The 21,964-nt window shown below is 40.7% G+C and overlaps 1 protein-coding gene across 15 annotated transcripts in view; it reads right to left on the bottom strand.

Moving 5' to 3' along the window:
* TENM4 (teneurin transmembrane protein 4) overlaps positions 1-21,964 on the bottom strand; it is a 927,633-nt gene that overhangs the window by 260,762 nt on the left and 644,907 nt on the right. For 11 of the 15 annotated variants that reach the window (XM_071432902.1, XM_071432903.1, XM_071432904.1 and 8 more), the window contains one exon: positions 115-324. The exons of the other annotated variants lie outside the window; for them this stretch is intronic. In XM_071432902.1, the coding sequence (XP_071289003.1) occupies positions 115-324 (210 nt within the window). The remainder of the gene's footprint in view (positions 1-114; positions 325-21,964) is intronic. 15 annotated transcript variants of the gene reach the window in all.

Below are 21,964 nucleotides of genomic sequence, written 5' to 3'. Positions count from 1 at the left end.
CATCCGCTCTCCCAGCCATCCTACATCCCCGCGCAAGGCTGTCAAGACGGGCATAAAAAAGTAGGCAGAGAGAGAGAAAAAAAGAAAGAAAGAGAGAGCGAGAAAGTCACTCACCGTTGGCGGCGGCACAGAGGTTTCCAGAGCCACTTTGAACTAAGAATGTCTGAGGGACAAACTCTTCCTCAGAGTCCGAGCCCGCGGCCGCCCGGGCCGCGCCGTCGCCCAGCGACCGCCCCGGGCCCTCATTGGCCGGCGGCGAGGGGAGAGGGGAGGGGGACTGCGAGCGGGGGGTGGAGGAGGCGGACGAACAGGGCAGGGGGGGACCTGCGGGCCACAGACACACACACAGAGAAGGGAGGGGGGGAAAAACACAGAAAGAAATAAAATGAACAAAAAAACCACGGCAAAACACGGACAGAGAGACAATAAAAGTCGAGCCGGGGCACCAGGGAAGGCCGCCCCCCCACCCCACCGCCTGCCCCAGTGGGGCAGCCCTGCCTGAGGGGCGGCCGACTGCACGTATCTGACCCCATTACCTGCTGCCCCTCGGGCTGTTACGGTCCTTTAAAACTCCTGTCCTCCTAGTATCCATCCTTTAAAACTCGCATCCGTCAGGTTTTTTGTTGGGCTTTTTCGGTTTGGTTTGGTTTTGTTAAGATTTTGACATTGGCGAGAGCCCCTGATCCGAGATGCGCTTTGTTCCCACGGCGTGGGCGCTCACTGTCAATGAGTCGTACTCATTGATGCGGCCGCGCTCCGGATTACTAACGGGAAAGCTTTGCCCGACGTATTGTGAGGCGAATTATTTCAGATTTCAAGGGAAAAGTGTAAAGTCCTTTTGGGGATTGGTTTAACAATTCCCTTCCCTCTATTTTATAAAGCAAACGGCTCAAGACCTCCACCATGCAGGCAAGAGGTGGAGGAAAGGTGTGGACACGGCTGTGTGGGGTAGAAGCAACTGAGCAAACCACCACACTGATAACAGAGCAGAAGCACAGCTCAGACCAGCGTCGTTTCGTTGATTAAATGATGAAAAACACAACAAATAGGGTTCTAAGATTATATTTTATATAGACCTGTGCCTGACTGAGGAAGAGCTTCTAACTGACTGCAAGAAAATTTAATCAGGTACATGTAGGTTAAGTAGATCCAATTGGAAAAGCTTGCTATAAGCAATTAATGGTTATCAGGGTCTTATTCCAAACATATTTTGAAACAAAACGGGGAAGTCAGAAGTGCCAGACTGACAAAAAAAAACTATCAGGCAAATGTGGAGGTCAGATATGTGCAGTACATCAATAAAAACAGGGGGAATATGAACACAGACATATAATACAGGACAATGCATTTAAACATGAACTTTTCCCCTTGCTACATTTGATCTGAACATCATAATGATTAATTTCTCACATTTTCCCGAATACTGAAATTTTATCATGCAAAATCCATCAAAATAAAAGAACAGTCAGCACAAGAAAATCAGCAAACTTAAAAAATCATCCGTTTTTATAAAAACACGTTTTGAACATTGCATAGCTCACAACATAGCTGTACAATATTTCTTAGTAAACACAACGTGAACACTTTAGAAACGGACACAAACCTAAAACAATAAAGTGGGTTTAACATTTAAATCCCCCAAAGCTGGTTCTGCATGTATATTTCCTTCCACCTTGGTCATTAGTTTTTCTCATCACAAGCCCTTGGATGTCACATCCTTGGCATATGCCAGTCCTATAAATTGCCAATTATAATCAGACAAGAAATTGTGGCATCAGAGGCAAACCCTGAGATCCAAGGAGAATACCGGACTGTACCTGTGCTTAGAGACACTTGTCACCTGAAGGAGAAAAGCCAGTGTTGGTTGAGAGGCTACACTCCCTTGTGTGAACAGCAGCCTGTGCAGCATGCAGACCACGAGCCAAAATTGAGCCCTGTGTGTTTTGTTACGATCAGCAGTGGATTTGTCTGGATCGCCTTCTTTCTGACAACCCTCCAGACAGACAAGTTCCTCCTTTAGGAATGCAGCTTTTAAGGAATCTGCAGCCAACTTCACACTCCCTGACCCTTTTTATGGTTCCAAGGCTGTAACCTTCCCATTATGCTAACTAGTGGTAGGAGCTGGAGACAGACAGGAAGAAAAAGGACCACATGCAAGTGGATGAGCACTGCTTTCCTTGTCACAGTCCTTGATATGAAAACTGAGATTCAGCTCTAATTCTGATCTGCTTTTGAAGAAGCAAAGTATACTCTGTGTCATCCTCTTTGTGGCAATAGAGATTTGATGAGCCCTGACATGTAACAAAGTTTAAATCAGAACTTTGATTTGCTAAGCTTTCATTACAAAACAGGGTGACCTGTATTTCTAATCCTGTGTAGTAGTCAGAGGCTGAATTTTGGAGTGCTGGTGACTGAAATGGAAAAAAAGTGTAAAATCAATGTCTTCCTGTAGACCCATACAGTTTTTCAGTGTACTTTGTAAGGAGAGGACAAATTTTTCCAGCCATTGAGAAAGACAGTCTAGATTAAAAATTTATTTCAAGCCTATGATTCATTTACACAAATACCAGTGAAATGCATAAAAGGGAGTTAATGGTGTGGCTACCCAACCAAAAAAAAAAGTGGACAAGTACAGTAGAGCCCCAAAGCTCTCCCTGTGTTTTGTTTAGACAGTATGCTTGGCATAACTATACATGAATTCTGTAGTCTGGATGTAAAGAGCAGGAGCAGAATGAGCTGAATTTGGAATTGTAACCCTAAAAGCAAAATGTCAGTGCTTTTCTCAGTCCACATCACAAAGTTTCTGCCATTTCCACATGGTTGCAAGTTGTTGTGAGTTTCTTTTGGAAGGAGGTTTTCCCATCTCCCAGTATTGCAGTTTTGACAAGAATAAAAAAAAAAAAAAAAAAAAAAAAACAATACCAGAACCTTTCTAATGGCAACTTTGGGTTTTAATCAACTACACCATTGCAGAGCGCACATGAGATCCCATGGGCTTTCATGGTCGTTATGTGCACTTGCAGCAGTGTGAGAGCTGCCCTTTACAAGGGCAGATTCTCCAGGAATTGTGCAGACTAGCCACTCAGGCCTGTGCTGCTATGAAGGGCACTGGCACGTACCACTGTGCTCTGTGGAAAATTGCCTTTTGGGCGTGAATGACGGGGTGGATTCAACAGGAGCTGCTGAATGGAAGGTGTGCACTAGGCAGCTCTGCTGACAACAACCAGATATAAAATGCACGGGAAGCAAAGCGATACCTTCCTTTTTAGCAAGTCAACAAGGCTGTAAGGCAAGCATGTGTTAAGTTGTGGATCCTTTAAGAGAATTGCCTCCTTTTTTTCCTGCTTGGACAGAAAACCAAGAATTAAATCTGACCTTTTCACAAAAATTAAACCAAGAGAGAGACGAAAGCTACAAGTTTGTTTCCTTCTCAGACAAGTATCTCATTGAATTTACTGCAACTGCAAGTCCAAGTAAAACAAGCCCATAAACTTTCATTCCAGCTGCCAGAGCAAAATTTCTAATTGATTAGAGCAAAATGAATTTGCAGCAATACTGGGTTGCCATGGAACCTGAGCAAGTAGGACAACTTATTTTGCAGAATGTGCTGTTTCTCCTTCAAAAATACAAAACAGAAGGACTAGATAACACATTCATTATGTACAGTCTTGCAATTTGGAACTTTTAACTCAAAGAAAAACAAAACGGATTCCAAGTATGGGCCCCTTGGCATCCATTTGTAACAATCTTATATATCCACTTGCAGTGAACAGTCAAAATTATGTTCTTTGGACTTGAGGCAGGAATAATAGTCGTTGAATGTCTCTGTATGAATGATGTGATACTAGCACATATTCAGAGGAAAAGAGAACAGAACCTTGTATTTTATCTATGTGCCAGTATTTCAGATTAAAATTAAAAAAAATTCATGGGAAGATATGTTGCAGTGTCTGGTAGATTTATGAAAGTACTTAGGAAACACAAACTTTGGAAATAGGTTAGTACAAAGAATCTGTTTCTCAACTTAACCGAGGAACTCTGCAATATTCAGGCAACTACTTTAAATTTAGGGAAGAGACGAGCAGAACAGACCCTAAATAGTTTGGGGAAAGTAAGACAAACAATAAACACGCCTTCATTTTATGCTGCACATTTGGCTGTAATATTTAAGAATTACTTTATCTCTCATAGGATTTGGCATTCAGAGATCAAGAGCTGATTTAAAACGGGTGTATTCATGCTAGTGTGAATAGAAGGGCTGCCAGAAATATAGAACATTCACAGAGATACTTCTAAAGAAGGTCAGTAAATTGTTTCATGGACTATATTCAGTGGATTATACTCATATGTTTGTAATTTGTCCCAAAAGAGGTTGAAAAAGAGTGGGTATATATAACGGCTGACTTCTCACAGAGCTGAAATGACAAGGCAACAGGATTTAATAGTGTTCAATATACCCAGAATGGTATTATCTGTGATCAATAAAGAAGTAGTATCAGCTTTATTCACCTGGTAACTTCTTCATCCAAGAACTTTTAAGGGCTTTACAAGCATTAGGTATGTAAACTTTGAAATAGTGTTATCAGATCTGTTGGGATCTGTTATCAGATTGGCTGATCCAATGGTCAGAGGGCTGGAACACTTGTGATATGAAGACAGACTGAGAGAGTTGGAGTTGTTAAGCAGGGAGAAAAGAAGACTCTGTGGAGATCTTCCAGCAGCCTTCTAGTACTTAAAGGAAACTTGTAAAAAAGAGGAAGTGCGACTTTTTACACAGGCAGGTAGTGATAGGACAAGAAGGAAGAGTCTTAAACTAAAAGAGAGGAGATTTAGATTAGATACTAGGAAGAAACTTTTCCCTGTGTGGATGGTGAGGCACTGGCACAGGTAGCCCAGAGAAGCTGGGGATGCTCCATCCCTGGAAGTGTTCAAGGCCAGGCTGGACAGAATTTTGGACAGCCTGTTCTAGTGGAAGGTGTCCCTGCACAGGGCAGGGGTGTGGAACTAGATGATCTCTAAGGTCCCTTATAGCACAAACCATTCTGGGGACCAGACTTACACTGCCAACAGATAAGTAAACTGAGGCACAGAGAGGTGTAATAATTTGATTCAAAATCCTGTCATTTCCTGTACCTGCACGTTGTATCTCTAGCCACAGAAACAGTCTAAAAGGCTGTTGTCACATTCAGAATATTTTTAATTAGCTGGATTCCCCCCATAAAGAAACAACAGGCATGGGCAATTGATTGTAAAGTGATTGCAATTACCTCAGTACAACAACTGCAGTAGTTCTCACATAAGAACATTGGCATTAAGTCCTATCACTGACATTGCCTTTGTACCACCTTAAAATAGCAAAGTCTCTAACCAAGGTTAGAACTGGTGCACCAATGATGTTAAGGACCACTACAAACAAAAGACATCACAGTACAGCTCTGGCCTTTAGAATGAGGCTTTGCTTTGTGGGTTCACAGGAAGGCTGTGTAAATGATAGCGGAGTGTATTCTGTAGTGTGCTGGCTGAGTTTATTATCCTGTCAAAGGAAAGAGTGTAAACAGACAAACTTCTTTTAACTGTTTTTTATGTCTTCTCCTTACTTTACACAGGAATTTTGAGTGATCTGTACTGACATTGTTGTGAAATCTTATTGATCAATATTAATTTGTAGCTAGTCTTGTACTGGAGAAAACCATGACCTGCCTAAATAACCCTTAGGTACCTCTGTATGATAAAGGAAATAAATTAATAATTAAGTCTAACACTCAGGTAGTTTCATCTCAGAGTGTATCTGATTGATTAAAACCCCACAAGCATGAAGCAGTCCTGCAGAGCTGAGATCCTGTGTGAGAGCTATCCTTGCAAAGTAGCAAGCAGGGTGGGCACCGGGACATCCCTGACTGGTGACACATAGGATGAAGTGGAAAGGACAGTGCCCTGCCTGCACAGCAGTGTTTGGTTCCCTGCAGAATAGAAAAGGCAGTGATTTGCTCCACTGCTATTTCAGGGCATCAGAGATGCTGCTGGACTGAGGAGAGAGGGAGAATATCTGCCATTTTGCTTTGCAAGGTGAAGGGGAATGTATACGAAGATGAGCCCAGCTTATCACATGTTAGAAGACTGGTTTAGCATCCAGAAGCCTCACTCCTTCAGAGATGGAGAAAAAAGGAATTTTCCTAAGGGACAAACACCTTCATGTCTTTCTCATGGCAGCATATCAAGCCTTTCTAGTGAACAGCAGAATACACCTCTGGAAAAAGTGTAAGCTGAACTAGCTGTCTGGTAAAATGTGTCAGTGAGTCATAGGAGTAAGGAATTGTTGCGCAGATTTATTGCGACTCTTTAACAATAGGTGGTCACAACATTCTTAGTTCAACAGGCAATATATATCTTGTGTTTAGAATTGATTAAAAAAGCAGTCTTGGAAAACTACTTTTAGTTATTTATATTTCCTCAATTTCCACCTGCACTTATGTTTATTTCAGTTAATTTAATTTCATGTATTTGATTTATAGCTTTAGAGCCAGAGGGGAAAAAGAATGAAATGAAGGGGACAAATGAATATCATCTTAACAAGAAAAACCTGGGCAGTTGCCATGTCGCTAAAATTAAGAAATGAGTAGTTGTGCCTAGAAAATGAGAAATAATCACATGCCCTGTATGAAGACTGGCATACTGGGGGGATAAGGGCCATGTGAGGTTAAGAAGGAATGAATAAATTCCCCTGGGCTGAAGTGGAGCATGAAGAACACATATTACATGGACTTCACCTGCCTTGTGGGTGATTTGTGTTACTCTTCCAAATTGTGTTTTTCCCCTCCACTATGCTGTGAAGATAGGCAATGATTTTCTTTAGCCATTTACTAGCATTTTCTATTGAGGAAGTCAAAAAATCACTGTCAGCAGGGCTAGGAAGCATTTTTGTTTGTACAGAGCAGACCTTGGTTAGACTCTCCTCCGGATGGAAAACCTCTAGATTGGCAACAGCTCTGTGAGGAATGAAATACTGGGATATATAAAAGCATCACAGCTGAATGCCTGTTACCTGCCACTGTCCCAGCACAGATCTGGAGCGAGCATTTGGATCTTATGCAATTATCCCAAATGAAGCAGAAGGTAGAAAGGGACAAGAAACAAGGCAGACCTCAGATCTCCCTTTCCCCCAGTAGAGGTTACTAACTTGACCCAAAACAGCAGAAAGCAATTATTGATTGAGCAAGATGGAGAGTAGTAGGGAGAAAATTGTTCCCTTCTGAAGCGCAGTTCCTCCATGGCTTGGGGTGCTCTGGAGCAGCACAGCCACACTTAGAATTTTTTGCCAACAGAAGAAAATAATACGGCAGATTTTCAGAAAATTACACGGGCAATTGCCCGAGCCAGATACTCAGTTTGCTGATTTGTAGGCACAACAGTAGAAGCAGATTGTGTAAGTTAGCTACATGATTTTCTACAAGATGCGTCACCAAGGCTCAAATTGTGCTGCTATTTAAAAGCACAAACAGGTAACATAAATTCCAAATATGTGGGAGATTCCTTGTATCTTTTTCAAAATCAAAGAAGTAAGGATCAAGAAAGAAAGACTTTCTTCTGATAGAGACAGTATAAACAATCCTAATCACTGCAGAATATTTATATCATGCCTTGTAAAATATTTATGCAAGTAATTCACATCATCTAAAGTTTTTAGGAAAATGCGACCCTCTATTTATGGCTCAGCATTACAAATGGTTCTGCAGCTTTACTCAAAACCAACTTGTAAAAGAATAATGTAATCAGTAGGCAGTCTGATGAGCTGCCCGTGAAGTAGCCTCTCTCAGTCTGACACTAATGCTCTATCTGATCCAAACACCCAATATAAAGTATGAAGTTCTCTGCAAGTGATTACATGCAAATCTCCTAAAAGGTCCATTTTCCTGTATTTGATCACCAAACTGTAGGCTTTATGGAAATTGCTTTCTCTAAGCTTAGTGCTAACAAAATGGTTTACACTAGCCTTGGAGAACTCTCCCTGAAAGGCTTGGTCAAGGCAAAGAACTTGTTCATGCTCCTGCTATCCCAGCAGGAAAGAGTTATTATGCGTGGGCCACTGCAAGGCTTTTTCACCTGCCCTAGCAAATAAAATTTACAGAAATGTCATGCAGGGTGGTTGGCAGTAATTTTCTAAAATTAACCTTAAAGTAATGCCAGGAGACAAAATTATGGAGTGCTAGAAACCAACAAAAATCACGTGATGTTAGAGCCATGTAACAGACAGCAAAACTAATTCATCCTACAGCCAAAGCGCCAAACATCCACAAGTTCAGCTCCCGATCAGTGATACACTCTGCAACTGTCCTGGCCCCTGGGGATGGGTTCTAACACATATGTGTAAAACAGTACATGATGAGGCAAACTGTGCTTTTAAGGAAGAAAACGTGTATTTCCACCTGTTAACTAGATAGTCACAAATAAGCATCTCTTGAAAGGAGTGAAGGTTGCAGTTTTTAAGAGAAATCCCAGAGCTGCTTGAGGAAACAGAAGGATAATGTGACATTGTGCAGCATAGTCACTACAGTGTCTCCCTACAGTCAGGGGAAATACAACCTTTATCTTCCAGCAGCCACTTTTTCTGTCTCCAGTTTGAGCTCGAATGTCACATTTCTCTTCACTGGCTATACAGGGAGCCTTGGTGATCCTTACTTGTGCTTAAGTGAAAGTGTCATGAACCCAGGGTTTAATGTCTAGAATCTGCCTGAAGGTAAGACAATCTCACTGAGATGCTTTTGGCAGTGACAATTTGGGTTGCTCCATAATACAAAGGTGTAATTGGCCCATCATTTGTGCATTCTTGACACTTCCCTCCCAAGCTCAAAGACAAAGGTACAGTACACTACAGTACAGTACAGTAGCAATAGAATTGGTGATGAAACACACAGGCAGCTGGAGATAAAAGTTTCGGGAAGGAAAACTCAGATGCAAGGCTATTTTATGCTTCTCTTGGGAAAAAACAGTCTGCCTGAGTAAGTACAGTCCAAAGAAAACATAACAACTGCAGGTTCTGGCAAAGGGGTGATAAAGGTGTACTGCAGTGAGACCCTACTTGTCTAGGCATAAGTGTTCTGGGGAGGAAATTTGGGGTGACCCGAATGTTCCCTGAATAAAGAGACTGTATCTGTTCTGATTACTGTTAAGATTACTGTTGGCTTTGAATTTCTGCACTGCATAAAACAAATTAACTTGCTCAGCCTCTAACACTTACTGGGGCAGTCTCCTCCTAATCCCAGTCTTTATCCCCATGAGGGTTGGAGGCTTGCATCCTTAAAGTTGTATGGGACCTGTTTTCCAGTCACTGTTAATTCTTATATTCTAGCCAAGCTCCCTGATTTTTGGAGGACTTTTTCCGCAGTGCATGATTTCAAAGTAGGCAAACAGCCCTTCCTGCAACATCAAAGAGTCATGGTTCAGAAGATCACTTTCTTTCTTCAGCTGAGAAAGAGATCAAGGCAATTTGTGCTGAAAGACTCTTCTTAGATGAACTTTTAGAGGGATCTGATTAAGAGGAAAGGTTATTTTCCATCACATTGTATGTGAGCTAGCCCTGGGGATCTGGAGTTGAAGACAGTGGAAAGTGTGAGGCTCCTGCAGAAGGGGAAGCAGGATGACTGCCCCAGGATGGTGCTGAGACTCAGTCCATGTGCTCCAGACACCAGCAGCAGAGCATGGTGCTGTGTTCAAGGGGCTGCAGCCCTACTAACACTTGTGCTCAGCGCTGTGCTGCCATGTGCAGCCTGCAGCACCTCTATGGCTCATGTCTGCAACCAGGTTGACAGTGGGTGTTAATCCTTTCCAACTTATTCTGAGAGTAACTCCCCACTCTGTAACCTGGGGAAGAACTCTTTCAGACCTGTCTGATCTGATCCTTATGTGCCAGACTCTCATTTGGCATCCACCTCATACTCCTGAATGCATCTGAAGATTCTACATACCCTGCGCCTGGCACAGCTCATTAAAAACCAGACCTATCCTGCATCTTCCAGCAATTTCAATCAGTTTTGTCTATTCATTCTGCAGGCTTTTCAGACATGGACTCCTTCTCCTTGTGTGCATGTGAGGCATGCAAAACTGCAGTACTTTGATCTTGTGTTTAGCCATTAGGTGTTCTTGCAATGCAAGCGGTAAGAATAGAGAAGCTGTTTGTGCTCAGGTAGCTGTAATTACAGTGGAGGAGAGCATTTCAGTGTTCTGTAGGGAGGGAGAGGCTGAGAGTGTCCCTTCACTAAAATCTGCAGGCAGGATAAGTGCTGTGTTTCCAGGGAGGTCCAAGTGAACATCACACACTTAACTGAGAAAGTTGCTAGGAAGATGTGCACCCTCACTGCTGTATTCCAAAATTTCACCTTATAAACCTGACTTCAGCTTTGTCTTCCCAGAAAACTTTCTGAATTTTTGCTGATGCAAACATATCTGAATCTGAGGCTATGCATCTGTAGAGGATGCTCTTCTCTCCTGGGAAAGATTGCCATTTTATGGTTTTGCCCAAGAAGGTAATGCAGGAATATGACAATATTGAGCAAGGAAAAAAAGTGTTTGACCAAAAATTGTGATTTGCTTTACATTTGTTTCAGTCTTGGAACAACTCAGAAACTAAATACTAACAGCCACCCACAAAAAGAAAAGAAATGGATCAAGAGGAATTTTCAGGTATTGACTGACATTTCAAGTCCCAAAACATGGGAACAATCCTTTTCCCTCCAAAATAATTTATGTATTTCAGCAGACAACAAAATAACTTGAAATGTAATAGCAAAAATTCAGAAAGTTTGAGATACCACTGATGTTATTGTTATGTTTTTTTCTCCAAAGCATTAATTAATATCTTTAAAGCTGCAATTTAAATACCTCAATCATGGCTTTACTGACTTTTACCCTGTAAGAAACTTTACTTTGACTTTTGTTCAGTTCCCTGCACAGTGGAAAAGATGAAATTTTTCAAGTGACTATAAAGAGATTGGACCCAAATGATGATTTTCTGGATAGAGGGAAGGTAATGATAATTCAAAACACAAATTGCAGGCACATCAGAATTATTTAAAAATTCCAGTAGTTCAGAGAAGAGTGGCTATAAGCAGTAAAGCTAAATATGGAGAGAATAATACCTGGTCTCATTCACTGAATGGTCTCTCTATCTCTTATTTCTCCCAGCCTCTGTCTGTTTTTCAGAGAGATAGTTAAAGGAATTAATTCATACTCAAGAAAAAAACTCTTAAAAAGATGAGAGCAGTATTAGAAAATAATTCAGTTCTTGGAAATAAGGCACCTGAGCCCACATGAAAATGTGCTGCTGGTTTTGCCATAACAGAACACACTACTGGTCCACCTCATATACCTGTCCCTTTCCCATCAATGCCTAATTGCACCATGCAGTGCTCCAATAAAACAGTTTATAATACTCAATGGTATAGGGGGGAAACTCTTTCTGATACTGCCTAGTAACCAAAGCAAGGAAAGGAAGCAGGATGGCTAAGATACCTCATTTTTCCCGACTATTGAAACAGTATGTGCTATGTATTCTAGATCATTGGTAATTATTTCCCTCAATCTATTTGCTCCAAAACTAACATGTAACAGGTAGCTTTGCATGCTTCTTATGAAATATTCTCTGCTTTTCTTTTTTATATGTAATGGTTTTAATCATGGTAAAATACTAATGGGAGAAGAGAATCCCTAAGTTTTGGGTGATAAAACAGCCCTTATTGGTTTTGTCCATCATCTGAAGTGGTTATTCACTATAGCATAGAATCCCTGCTATAAAAAGCCTAAATTCCCGATCAATTAGTCTGGCCAGCCTGACCCAGAGTTTTGGAGGTCTAACAATGCCCACTCTCAGAGGGCTTCTGCTAAACTGCACTGAACATTCCTCAGCAGGCTGGTGAGCAGACTGTATAACATCGTGGTCTCTTTTATCTCCAATTTTGATGATTACCTGCCTGACCTTTTTGGCAGGCTTGACCTTCTGTACACTATTCAATAGTTTATACGGTTATTTTCTTTCTTATGATTCCTTTAGAACTAAAGACTCTGATCTGCTAGCAGCAAGCAGACCCAGCTGCCTTTCATCAGTCCACATGTGTGTCAGCCAAATGCCTATGAGTAGAGAACCTCTGACTAAACAGCACTTGAGGCACTTCTGCAGACATTACAGCAGTTCCACCACCCTTTGTGAGCCACTCTGGCTTCAGTTTTGTCCTAATTTTTACCTTTTGGCTATCTATGTCTGCATTCATATGAGCTATGTTTTCCCCATACTCTTTTAAATTTTGGTTGAGCAGCACTTATATGCACAGAAAAGAGGCTCTTTTTTCTAGGACTATTTTTCAAGTGATGCTTTTCATTAACAAAAAAACAACATAAGAACAAACATAAAAAAACCCCTTGAAAACTCTAGAAGTAGAAAAGTCCTTTCAAAATGTATGACTTTGATTCTATATATGATCAGTTGCCTTGTTCATAAAGTGTGAAAATCAAAGGAGACAGCAAAATAAATGTAAATAAATGATTCTGGGGAGATTCCTGAGGTTGTGGATGGTCAGTAAACTTGATCACTTCTAAGGGCTACCCAGTTGTGGAGGCTTCTCTGCTCACTAAGTGTCTTCCTACTTAACCTGCTTGTTCCCTAATTTTTAACATTAAAAAGAGTGTTATCAGAGAGAGAAGCCTGTCTGTGGCACATCCCTGCTGAGATACAGAGCCCCCTTCAATTCTCAAAAAACTGAAAAGTCACTAATACCACCCAAACTGAGTGGAGCCAAGAATCAAGGCTTCCCACTTCCTGGGGGAAGGTTCCAATTCCTAAATTATTTTAGGAGAGATCAGTGTTATCATCAAACATTAGAAGATGGCCTGAAGGACTGACACTCAAATGTTTCCTATTAGTTGCATTGGAAGATTTTAAGAAAATCATGTAGGAAAAAATGTAGGAGACACTCAGGCTTCTTATGCCTGGTCCAGGTGGGAAGGAATTCCATATGATAGGTTGATTAGAACATCCCCTGCTTTTCTTCAAGGCCTTCTACTTTCTTCCACTTCTATTTACACACACAAAGAGCAAAATTTGGATTTTAGTGTACAGACTGCTTTTCTCCCAAACTGTTTGGGATCTGGTTTCCCAAATTTCACTAGATTTCTTGGACTCCTAAGTTTTGTGTGATGAAGGATGCATAAAAGCTGCAATTTGCAGATCTTAGTCCTTAGAGGAAAGAACTTAAATTCATGTTTCCTTTCTTAAACTGAAATGCTGAAGTCATCAAGTGAGAGGCCCTGACACAGAGCACATCAGGGTTTTCTTGTTATTTTGGAGCTGATTTCTTTCATAATTGCAGAGAACCAAGAGCTTATGGTAAAGACAGTAAGTAAATTCTGGTGTTTTTATTTCTATAATCAAACAAACAATGGTATGCCTAAGAGGCAATGCTCAAAATTTTTAACAGACATAATCATAAACAGTGAATATTTCCAAATATATCTCAAACTATCAAGAGTTACCTGCACACAGACTTTGTACAGAAAGGATGAGTTGTATTTTTAATGTTCTTGGCTGAAAAAAGCTACTGTCTATCCCTGTGCCTTTGGGCATAAACTAACCCACCACACGCCCATGGGAAAACAACACACATTTGGAGATGCTTTAAGAAAAACACAAGCTCATTGCTCCCTGTCACAGCTCAGTTTATACTGAGCTACAGTAAAACTCATTTACGTTTGGGATTCTAGCCGTGGACAGGTAAAGGTGCTGCTGACAAACTGTTCTGCATCTGAAGGTTCCTGAAGGCACTCCTTATCTAAGGCTATTTCAAAGGCAGTTCTGCTTGGATCTATCTGCTGATCTACAATAACTGTGCTGCCTTCTGGTTTTTCTTTTTTATCTTTTCCTTTCTCTTTATGTTTTCTTATATGCGGAAGCTGATGCAAAGATAAATGTGAAAAGGCATGACATTTCCTTTTTGTTAGAAGCTCATGACTTTTATTATGTGTGTCCCCAAAGGTAGCTTAACCAGCACCTGGTGCTATTTGAGTGTTTCTGTCTTCCAGTCAATGAAAGAAGAGTCTCTGGAACCAGGGAGCAATAAAGCTACTTCAGAATTAAAATGGTCATTCTGGTGTGAATATTAAAAGTTCTCTCACACAGTCATGCAAAAGAGTTCAGATAGCCATTGTTCTGTGCCATTTACCCTGCAAAAATATATACACTCAGTTATAAATTCTTAAAAATTTATTCAAACTTGCACTTAGCTGCAAAGTCTGTTGCTTCTGTTTCAGATTTGAAGAAAGCTTGTCCACTTTTTCCAAGTATATCACTTCTAATAAAAGATTCTACCTGTGCTTGTGTTTCCTTGACTAACTTGTCAGATTATCACACCTACAAAAATCCACCCCTAGGCTAATATTTCAAGGTCTGAAATGGCATACAGATGTTTGGTGGCTTATTTTGAGAAATAACTTTCTGCTCCAACATGGGAGCATAACTGTATTGGTAATATAATCATGTAAGGCTCTTCTGGTAGTAGAGCACCAAACAGATTTCTCCACATCGTTCTATTTTTGGTGGGGCACTCTGACCTCCAGTAATACAATGATGTGAAAACATGATGAGAATTACATTAAAGAAACCTATACTTTAAAACATAAGAAAATCTAACACAGGTCTCAAGCACACAGATAAAAAGAAAAGCTCAGCAATCTGAATGTGTCCATTTATGGACAGATCTATCATTTTTATGTAGATTTAATTTCTGAGCTTTGCTGTTCCCTGTCACTGATGCCATCCATGTGAGCATGTAAATATAGGCAACAGGAGCAAAGGCTGTTAGGACTACTTGGAACAAATAATGAACTGAAGTCTGAAAACACACATTGCACTGTGTCACTAGAAGTTAAATCTGCTAGAAGCAGAATGGGGAAGACCACCAGGAACTAATAGGGAAAACTTACAGGATATGGGGAAGAGACAAAAAGACGTGAGAGTTTTGTATGGCATTGCAAAATAAGATACACAGAAAAAGAACTGGTAATGAACTTGGCCATTGGACCCACAGGATGAGAAGGCATAGCTGTGCAAATGATTTTCCATCTGGTTTACTCAATAAAACACATGTAAGTTCAGAAAATGTTTCATGGGAAAACCCCTTCAGATGCTGTAACTTGTGAGTAAAGTCAGGTAGAAGAACTGAGATTGGTCTGTGGCTCAAAATCTCCACAGCAACAGGCATATCTGCTACTTTTGTTAATGCTGGGTGAAAAATGGTAACGTTTTAGGGTAGAGAAAGCAGTTGTGTCTGATTATACACAAATGCTAGTTTAAAGCTCAAATAAGTATGGATTTTCCCTAACTGTGAAAACAGCTCTTTAAACCATTAACTTCTGTGTTTCCTCAAGAAATAGGTATATTTAAGATAAATCCAAAATTCCATGGCCAGGCATTGTAAAAATTCTTGCTTTTTAAAAAAGTAAACAAAATTCAAGGTCTGCTTTTGTTGTGGGCAAAGGTCAGTCAGAGGAACAGAGGTTTTATGATCCATTCTTCTTTCTTACTTGCTGTTGCTGGGAAGCTGTGAAGCCAGCCAAGAGATGGATTAATGAATGTCTTCTTTACACTTCCCATTTTATCCTTCCCAATAGTAAAAGGTGGTTGTTAAACCATGTAATGGAAAACTGGACTGATGGAACTGGGTTATAGTTTTTGGAACGGTGCTTTTCAAATCATTCCATTTTCCCAATCTCATTTGTTCCTTAATTCAGCTGTCTCTCTTACCACAGCCAGTGCTAAAATTCATAGAGAAATGATACATCCAGCAAATTGCACATTGCTGTGTAGGCAGAAATTGCTCCCTTCAGATCCCTGGCAAGTGATAAGCACATGCCCTTGAGCCTGAGGGGTTTTTTAAAAATCTCCGTTGCATTATGCAAATTCTAGAACTGATTAGAACAGTTTCTGAATAATAGCATCTTCTTCTGCCACCTGTTCACCAAGGCCTTATGAATCACTGGAAGAAACTAAAAATCCAAACTCAATTTCCAGATCTGTCCAGCAGCACAATATATCTGACAAACTGACTGACAGAAACAAGTTTGCTTCTTAGAGGAGAAAAACAGATGAGCAATAAAGCTACCAGGCCAAAATCTTCTAGTGGGTCAGATAAGAGCAGACCACTTCCCTTGATTCCCACCATAGGGCTCTATCCACTTGATCATCCCACTTGCATAAGAAACTTAAGTATTAGTAACGAAAAGTGGCATCAAGACTGAAAAGAAAGCAAATTAGACTAATCTGCCCCTTACACCGTGGTGTTTAATAGAAATCTGCCATGAATAGATGAGTTTTGTGAAAGGTCTGTTTTAATAAAACCTGCCTTCATCTCAAAAGGGACTAGAACTAGACTGCAGTGAACACTAATAATACCAGCTTCTCTGCTACTTGGTAAAATCCTAGTCATAAATCTATGAATGCTAATTAACTATCTTGCAATAGCAAGCAGAATCATACATTATTCCCAAATGAAAGCATGGAAAGTGTTAAAGAAGACACCTCATTGATTAATGTCTAGCCAGGTGTTTTGTGCACCCAAACTCTTCCTATGTGACAAATTTTTCCTCTTATTTTTTTCTTTTCATAAATGACTTATATGAACTCTTTAAACAGCTACTTTAGTTCTTTCTTAAAATATTGCAACTTGGCAATAGAATCACAAAATCATAGAACAGTTTGGGTTGGAAAGGACCTTAAAGATTACCTACTTCCAAACCCTGCCATGGGTTGGAAAGGACCTTAAAGATTACCTGCTCCCAAACCCTTCCACTAGACCAGGCTGCTCAGGGACCCATCCAACCTGGTCTTGAATGCCTTCCACTTGTGATGGGACATCCACAGCTTCTCTGGGCAACCTGTGCCAGTGCCTCACCACTCTCACAGTGAGGAATTCCTTCATAATATCTTGCCTAAAGCTGCCCTTTGTCAGTTCAAGCCATTGCTCCTTGTCCTGTCACTCCATGTCCTTGTCTAAAGTCCCTCCCTAGCTCTTTTGAGGCCCCTTTAGGCACTGGAAGGTGCTCTAAGATCTCCTGGAGCCGTCTCTTCTCCAGGCTGAACAACCTCAACTCTCTCCTCCCGTCTCCATAGCAGAGGTGGCCCAACACTCTGAGCATCTTCCTGGCCACCTCTGGAACTGCTCCAACAGGTCCACATACTTCTTATATTGAGAGGTCCAGAGCTGGATGCAGCACTGCAGGTGGGGTCTCAGGAGAATGAAGCAATAGTGCAGTGAGCATCTGAGATTGTTCCAGAGCCTGAACTTACCAGAAATCAAGCAGAAGCCACTATGAACAATAAAGTGGAATGAGTATATTTATGACTGACCTCTAAAGAGAGATATTATCTGATAAGTGTGCTACAAAAAAACCTGGTCTTTATAAAAAGACTTGTAGGTAGAAACATGCACTATAGGAAATCCATACGTATTTATAAGCCACATGACAAAAATGTGTAGCTACGATGTAAGATTGATGGAATAGGCTTAGAAATTTTCTGTGAGACTCTCAGGAGATGGAGGCACACACAGCTGGCTTCAGACATGTCAGCTCTGGAAATGAAGAAGTTGCATACATACAAATGAGCTGCTGCCTCACAGCCACCCTTCCATGGTGTGTCCCTGACCTTAAAAAGCCTCTTTAGGACTGCCAAAGACTAGAGAGACTTGCCAGCACAGACTAGAGCCATCACAAACCCCGAGGCACTGCTGCCAGCACATACCAGAGACACATACCAGCCCTCAGGTTTGTCAGGTCTCTAGAGAAGCACAAACCAGGCTGAGATTCGGATCTTTCAAGGTACCTACCTACTTTGAAGGATAAAGGCTTGGGAGGGAGGCACATTTCTGCAATTCTTAGTTTGAAGTCCAGCACTGACAAGTGTGAGCATCTGAACAAAATGCATATCGCGCCTTGATGGAGCTGATTACCAAAGGCAGTTTTCCACATGGACTATTCTTACTAATTTTAATTGAATTACTAATAGTATAAGGCACTATTTAATGAGACCGAGGGAAGAGAGTTCCTGTTGGCTGTGTTCATGCAGAAGTGCATTTATTCTGTGAACAACTCCACTGAAATCAATGTGTATCTCTGTAGAATAACTTTTTGACCAGTTGGACTAGGAGAAAAACAGCCTGGCTTCTTTGAGTGAAAAAAGTAGCATAGAAGTATAGCATTATTTTTATATACTTTCTTATTAATATATTAAACTTCTCATCATTCTTCAGGGGAGATGAAGCACAGCAATGCTCAACACAACAGTAGGTTGCAGTCAGCTGTGTCATTCTGTCAGATAGATGGCTTTTACATGTTGTCTCCTGGACAGCCAAAATATCAAGAGGGTAATTTGTCTCTAAATTATGGCTGTTAGTAATTAATCCTCTTTTACTCTGGACTTGGGTGACCTTTATAAAGAGGCAGTTTAAATTAAAAAAAAAAAAAAAGAAATGAGCCATCTCTTCACAAACATATGCACTTTTGTCTTAAACTTGTAGTAAGAACTATGAAAAAAATAGAACATCCTACAGCTGACTCAAAATATAGACCAGAAGATGTATACAGATGACTTCTGCTGTATTTGAGGATAAAAGACTTCTGTAGTGGCAGTGGGAAGCCTGTGACCTCTCCAAGGCTTGCCAAAATCAGGTCATCTCTGTGATAAACTGCCTCGTCCTGCATTTCCATCTCGAAAAGTTTCCTGATGAAGTGTGAAGGAAAATGTCCGGCCTCTGTAGATATGGTGTTTCTTAAAACCTTGATGAAAATCAAATGTCTCCCTCCCTTTATTAGGGATGTTAAACAGAAGCAGCTGTGCAAGGCACATACAGTCTCTTAGCATGACCTTCAGAACTGGTACATGCTCACTGGTAATTGCACAGCCATAGCTGCTTATCATATAGAAAGTGAATCCAACACCTTGTAGGAAATACCTCTGAGGAAACAGAGTCATGATGAAATGCTGCCCTGCTTTATTTTTGTGGGTGAATTCTAGCATTTATAAAAATAAATTACATCCATGACAGATAAAAAGCAGGCATAGTTTTTGTGCAGACTTTGGGGTGAGACAGCCCTGCCTGTTTCTGTTACCAAAGATTGCCTCACTTGCAAACTTTTGGTCAAACCTTTAGTTTTGTTAAAAAAGAGAGGAAACCATTCCAAAGCTGTCCCACATGTAAGGAGAAGTGCAACCCTTTAACATAGGTATAAAAAAAAAACCACATAGGAGAAGAAGTAGAAGGATTTGGTGGTGAAACCATCCCTGTGTTTGGGCTGCCTTGGTTTTTGATGGTAGGCAATTTGGGTTTGTCTGAGAAGGTTAAGTAAGGAAACCCTTTTTTTTGCAATATTTATTTTTTCTCATCTGAAAATCTGGGAGCTTATCTGAAGAACAGTGGTGACTTGTCTTTCAGATACAGCAATCTCTTCCATCTCAGATTCGTTATATGTGATTTTAAGCTCAATCTAATTGAGACTGCCTTATCTATGTTATTCTTAGAAACCATAAGTTAATCCTTAAGAGCTCCAAGTTTATCTTTTCCCTTTCTAGCTACATCTCAACTCGAAAAAGCCCATGCCATCACCCTGCCCTGCTTCATTTATCAAAATAATACAGCAACTAATCCCTCTGGAAGGACACAACGTGAGACATGCAGGGCAAGACAGCCACATCCCCAGGGCTCTTTTGGGGAGTCAGTGGGGCTGTGTGACCAGATTGTTGTTCCTAGGAGGTTTGGTTGACTGATTGGGACAACTGAATTTGAACACATCACAACATGATTCAGACTTGTAGGACCTGAACCCCTTCCTAATCCCCATCTGCAAGTCTGTGTTTAGGGAGGATGACGAGAAATTATCACCTCTCCATGACACCCAAAAGATTAAGATGGTGTCTCCTAGTCCATCACTATATCATGTCAAAACCTGTCCTGTTTTGTGTATTAAGGCAAATCAATTGTCAAAGCTGTCAGCTCAGTTCCCAGACCTGTGTTTGCTGCACAGAATACCCATCCTGCTTCTGTTCCAAACCCCAGCATATTCCAGCTTGAGCCAAATGTCCACATGGCAAATGATCATATTAAAAAAAACTGGTGTAAAGGTTCCCTCAGAGAACTGAGACCCGTGTTTGCAGAACAGGTGAGATCTGCTATTAGGGTTAAATGATGGAATGGGATGTTTGCAGGAAGCTGTTTAAATAGTTCTGGTTCAGTGAGTGCAGATTCCCAGTAAGCATGATAACAGACATGGATAAAGAGTGCTGGGAACTTAAGTGCTTGTCCAGGTTTAGGCATAAATTTAACAATTGCTTTCTTAAGCATTTGTTTGGCTTTCTTACTATAAATATGGAGCAAAAAGGTTTCCTACTTTCTTGAAGACAACGCTCACTTCTTAAGTTTATTTTCCTGACTTCTGTACCAAAAAGTTCACAGGGATGTGAATATATACATCTAATGGATCCAAAACTTAGATCAAGTCTTCAGATCCAAAAGGACCAATTCAGATATCTCAAACCAATTTATTTCTAACACTCAGGGTTTTCCAATTCAGTTATGTCACAGAACATGATGTCTTAATCTTCAGTGAAACCTATCAAATCACATGGTGGTGGCCCATTGAAGGAGTGGGTTCTTGTAGAGAAGTGGCAGGATTGGAGCTGGGCTGTTGGCACAGGGGGCAATATGTGAACTTAAGCGTAAGTCAAGTACTGAAGCACAAAAAATGTTTTAAGGTCAGTGAACTGGACAATGTTGTTGATCCCTGTAGCAAAGAGGGAAGGTTTGAAAAAAGCAAAAACTGTATGAACAGCCTAAACATGAATACTAAGTTATGGTTCAGAGTTGGAGGCATTAGGAATGGAAAAGACCTACAGAAAGAACCATAATTATTCTGCTTCAGTGCTCTGTCCTGTGTTTCAGACTGCATGCAGACTTCTCTGACCAAAATGTAGATTTTAATATGTGCACTGTACAATCAGCTTGATTTAGGGTCCTCAGTCAATCTCTTGTAGAAAGAATATTAAACTGCAAGCCATGAACTGGAATTTAAAAAACAAGAAGGGGGGTTTGGTTTGTTTGTTGTCTGTTTCCCCTTCATCTTCCCTCTTTTATTTTTTCTTTTTAATAGGTTCTGAATACCAGCATGCATTAAACTCTCTGCAAGGCTTAACAAATATTCCTGTCCAGAAGGGAAACATTTTCTTTCCACAATGTTTGAAACAGGTATGTACAGTGCAGGGATTCACACCAAACAAAAATCTGCTAAACAAAACTGGCTGTTTTACCAGTTGAATGCAAAGTGCAAATCCTTCCCTAAGGACATGATTTTTAGTGGTAGAAAGCGAGGTATGTAGAAAAAAAAGGTGAGATCTTACAAGAATAGGAAATTGCTCCAAGTCATCCTTCTGGAATCAGGGACAGAGAGGAGGGAGGAAGAAATTGCAGAAGTATGTGAAGACAATTTCTGAAAAATTTCAGCTTGTGGCCATGTGTGGCACTCATAAGCTCAATATGTGGCTGTATTATATATGCTGATTTACACACTCTGCAAGAGAACTTAGGTCTGAAACATGACAAGAGAACAATGCCTACCTCAACATGGGATCCTTATGGCACTTCAAGGCAACATTCTTGCCAAACTAAAGATAAATTTCAACAGGAGTCACAAAAGCCATTGCTATATGTGAAACAGTGCTAGCAATTTACTCACAAGAAGTCCAGTGTTGTTTCTGTTGCCTTTTAAAAAGCCCAGGAAGCTTGCTGTCATTTTGATTCTGGAGACTAACCTCTGATCAAAGTTTTCTTTAGCTTCCCTCCTTTTTGACAAGTCCCCTTTCTTCCAGCTCAGTTGCTTTATGTAAAGCAAAAGTTTGCATCAGCCTGCAAGAAGGCAAGCCACAGCCTCCTCACCT

This window comes from Agelaius tricolor, unplaced genomic scaffold (genome assembly GCF_023055355.1).
Source record: "Agelaius tricolor isolate 1412-34295 unplaced genomic scaffold, bAgeTri1.0.p SCAF_9, whole genome shotgun sequence".
NCBI lineage: Eukaryota > Metazoa > Chordata > Aves > Passeriformes > Icteridae > Agelaius > Agelaius tricolor.
This window is presented reverse-complemented; position numbering and strand designations above follow the sequence as displayed.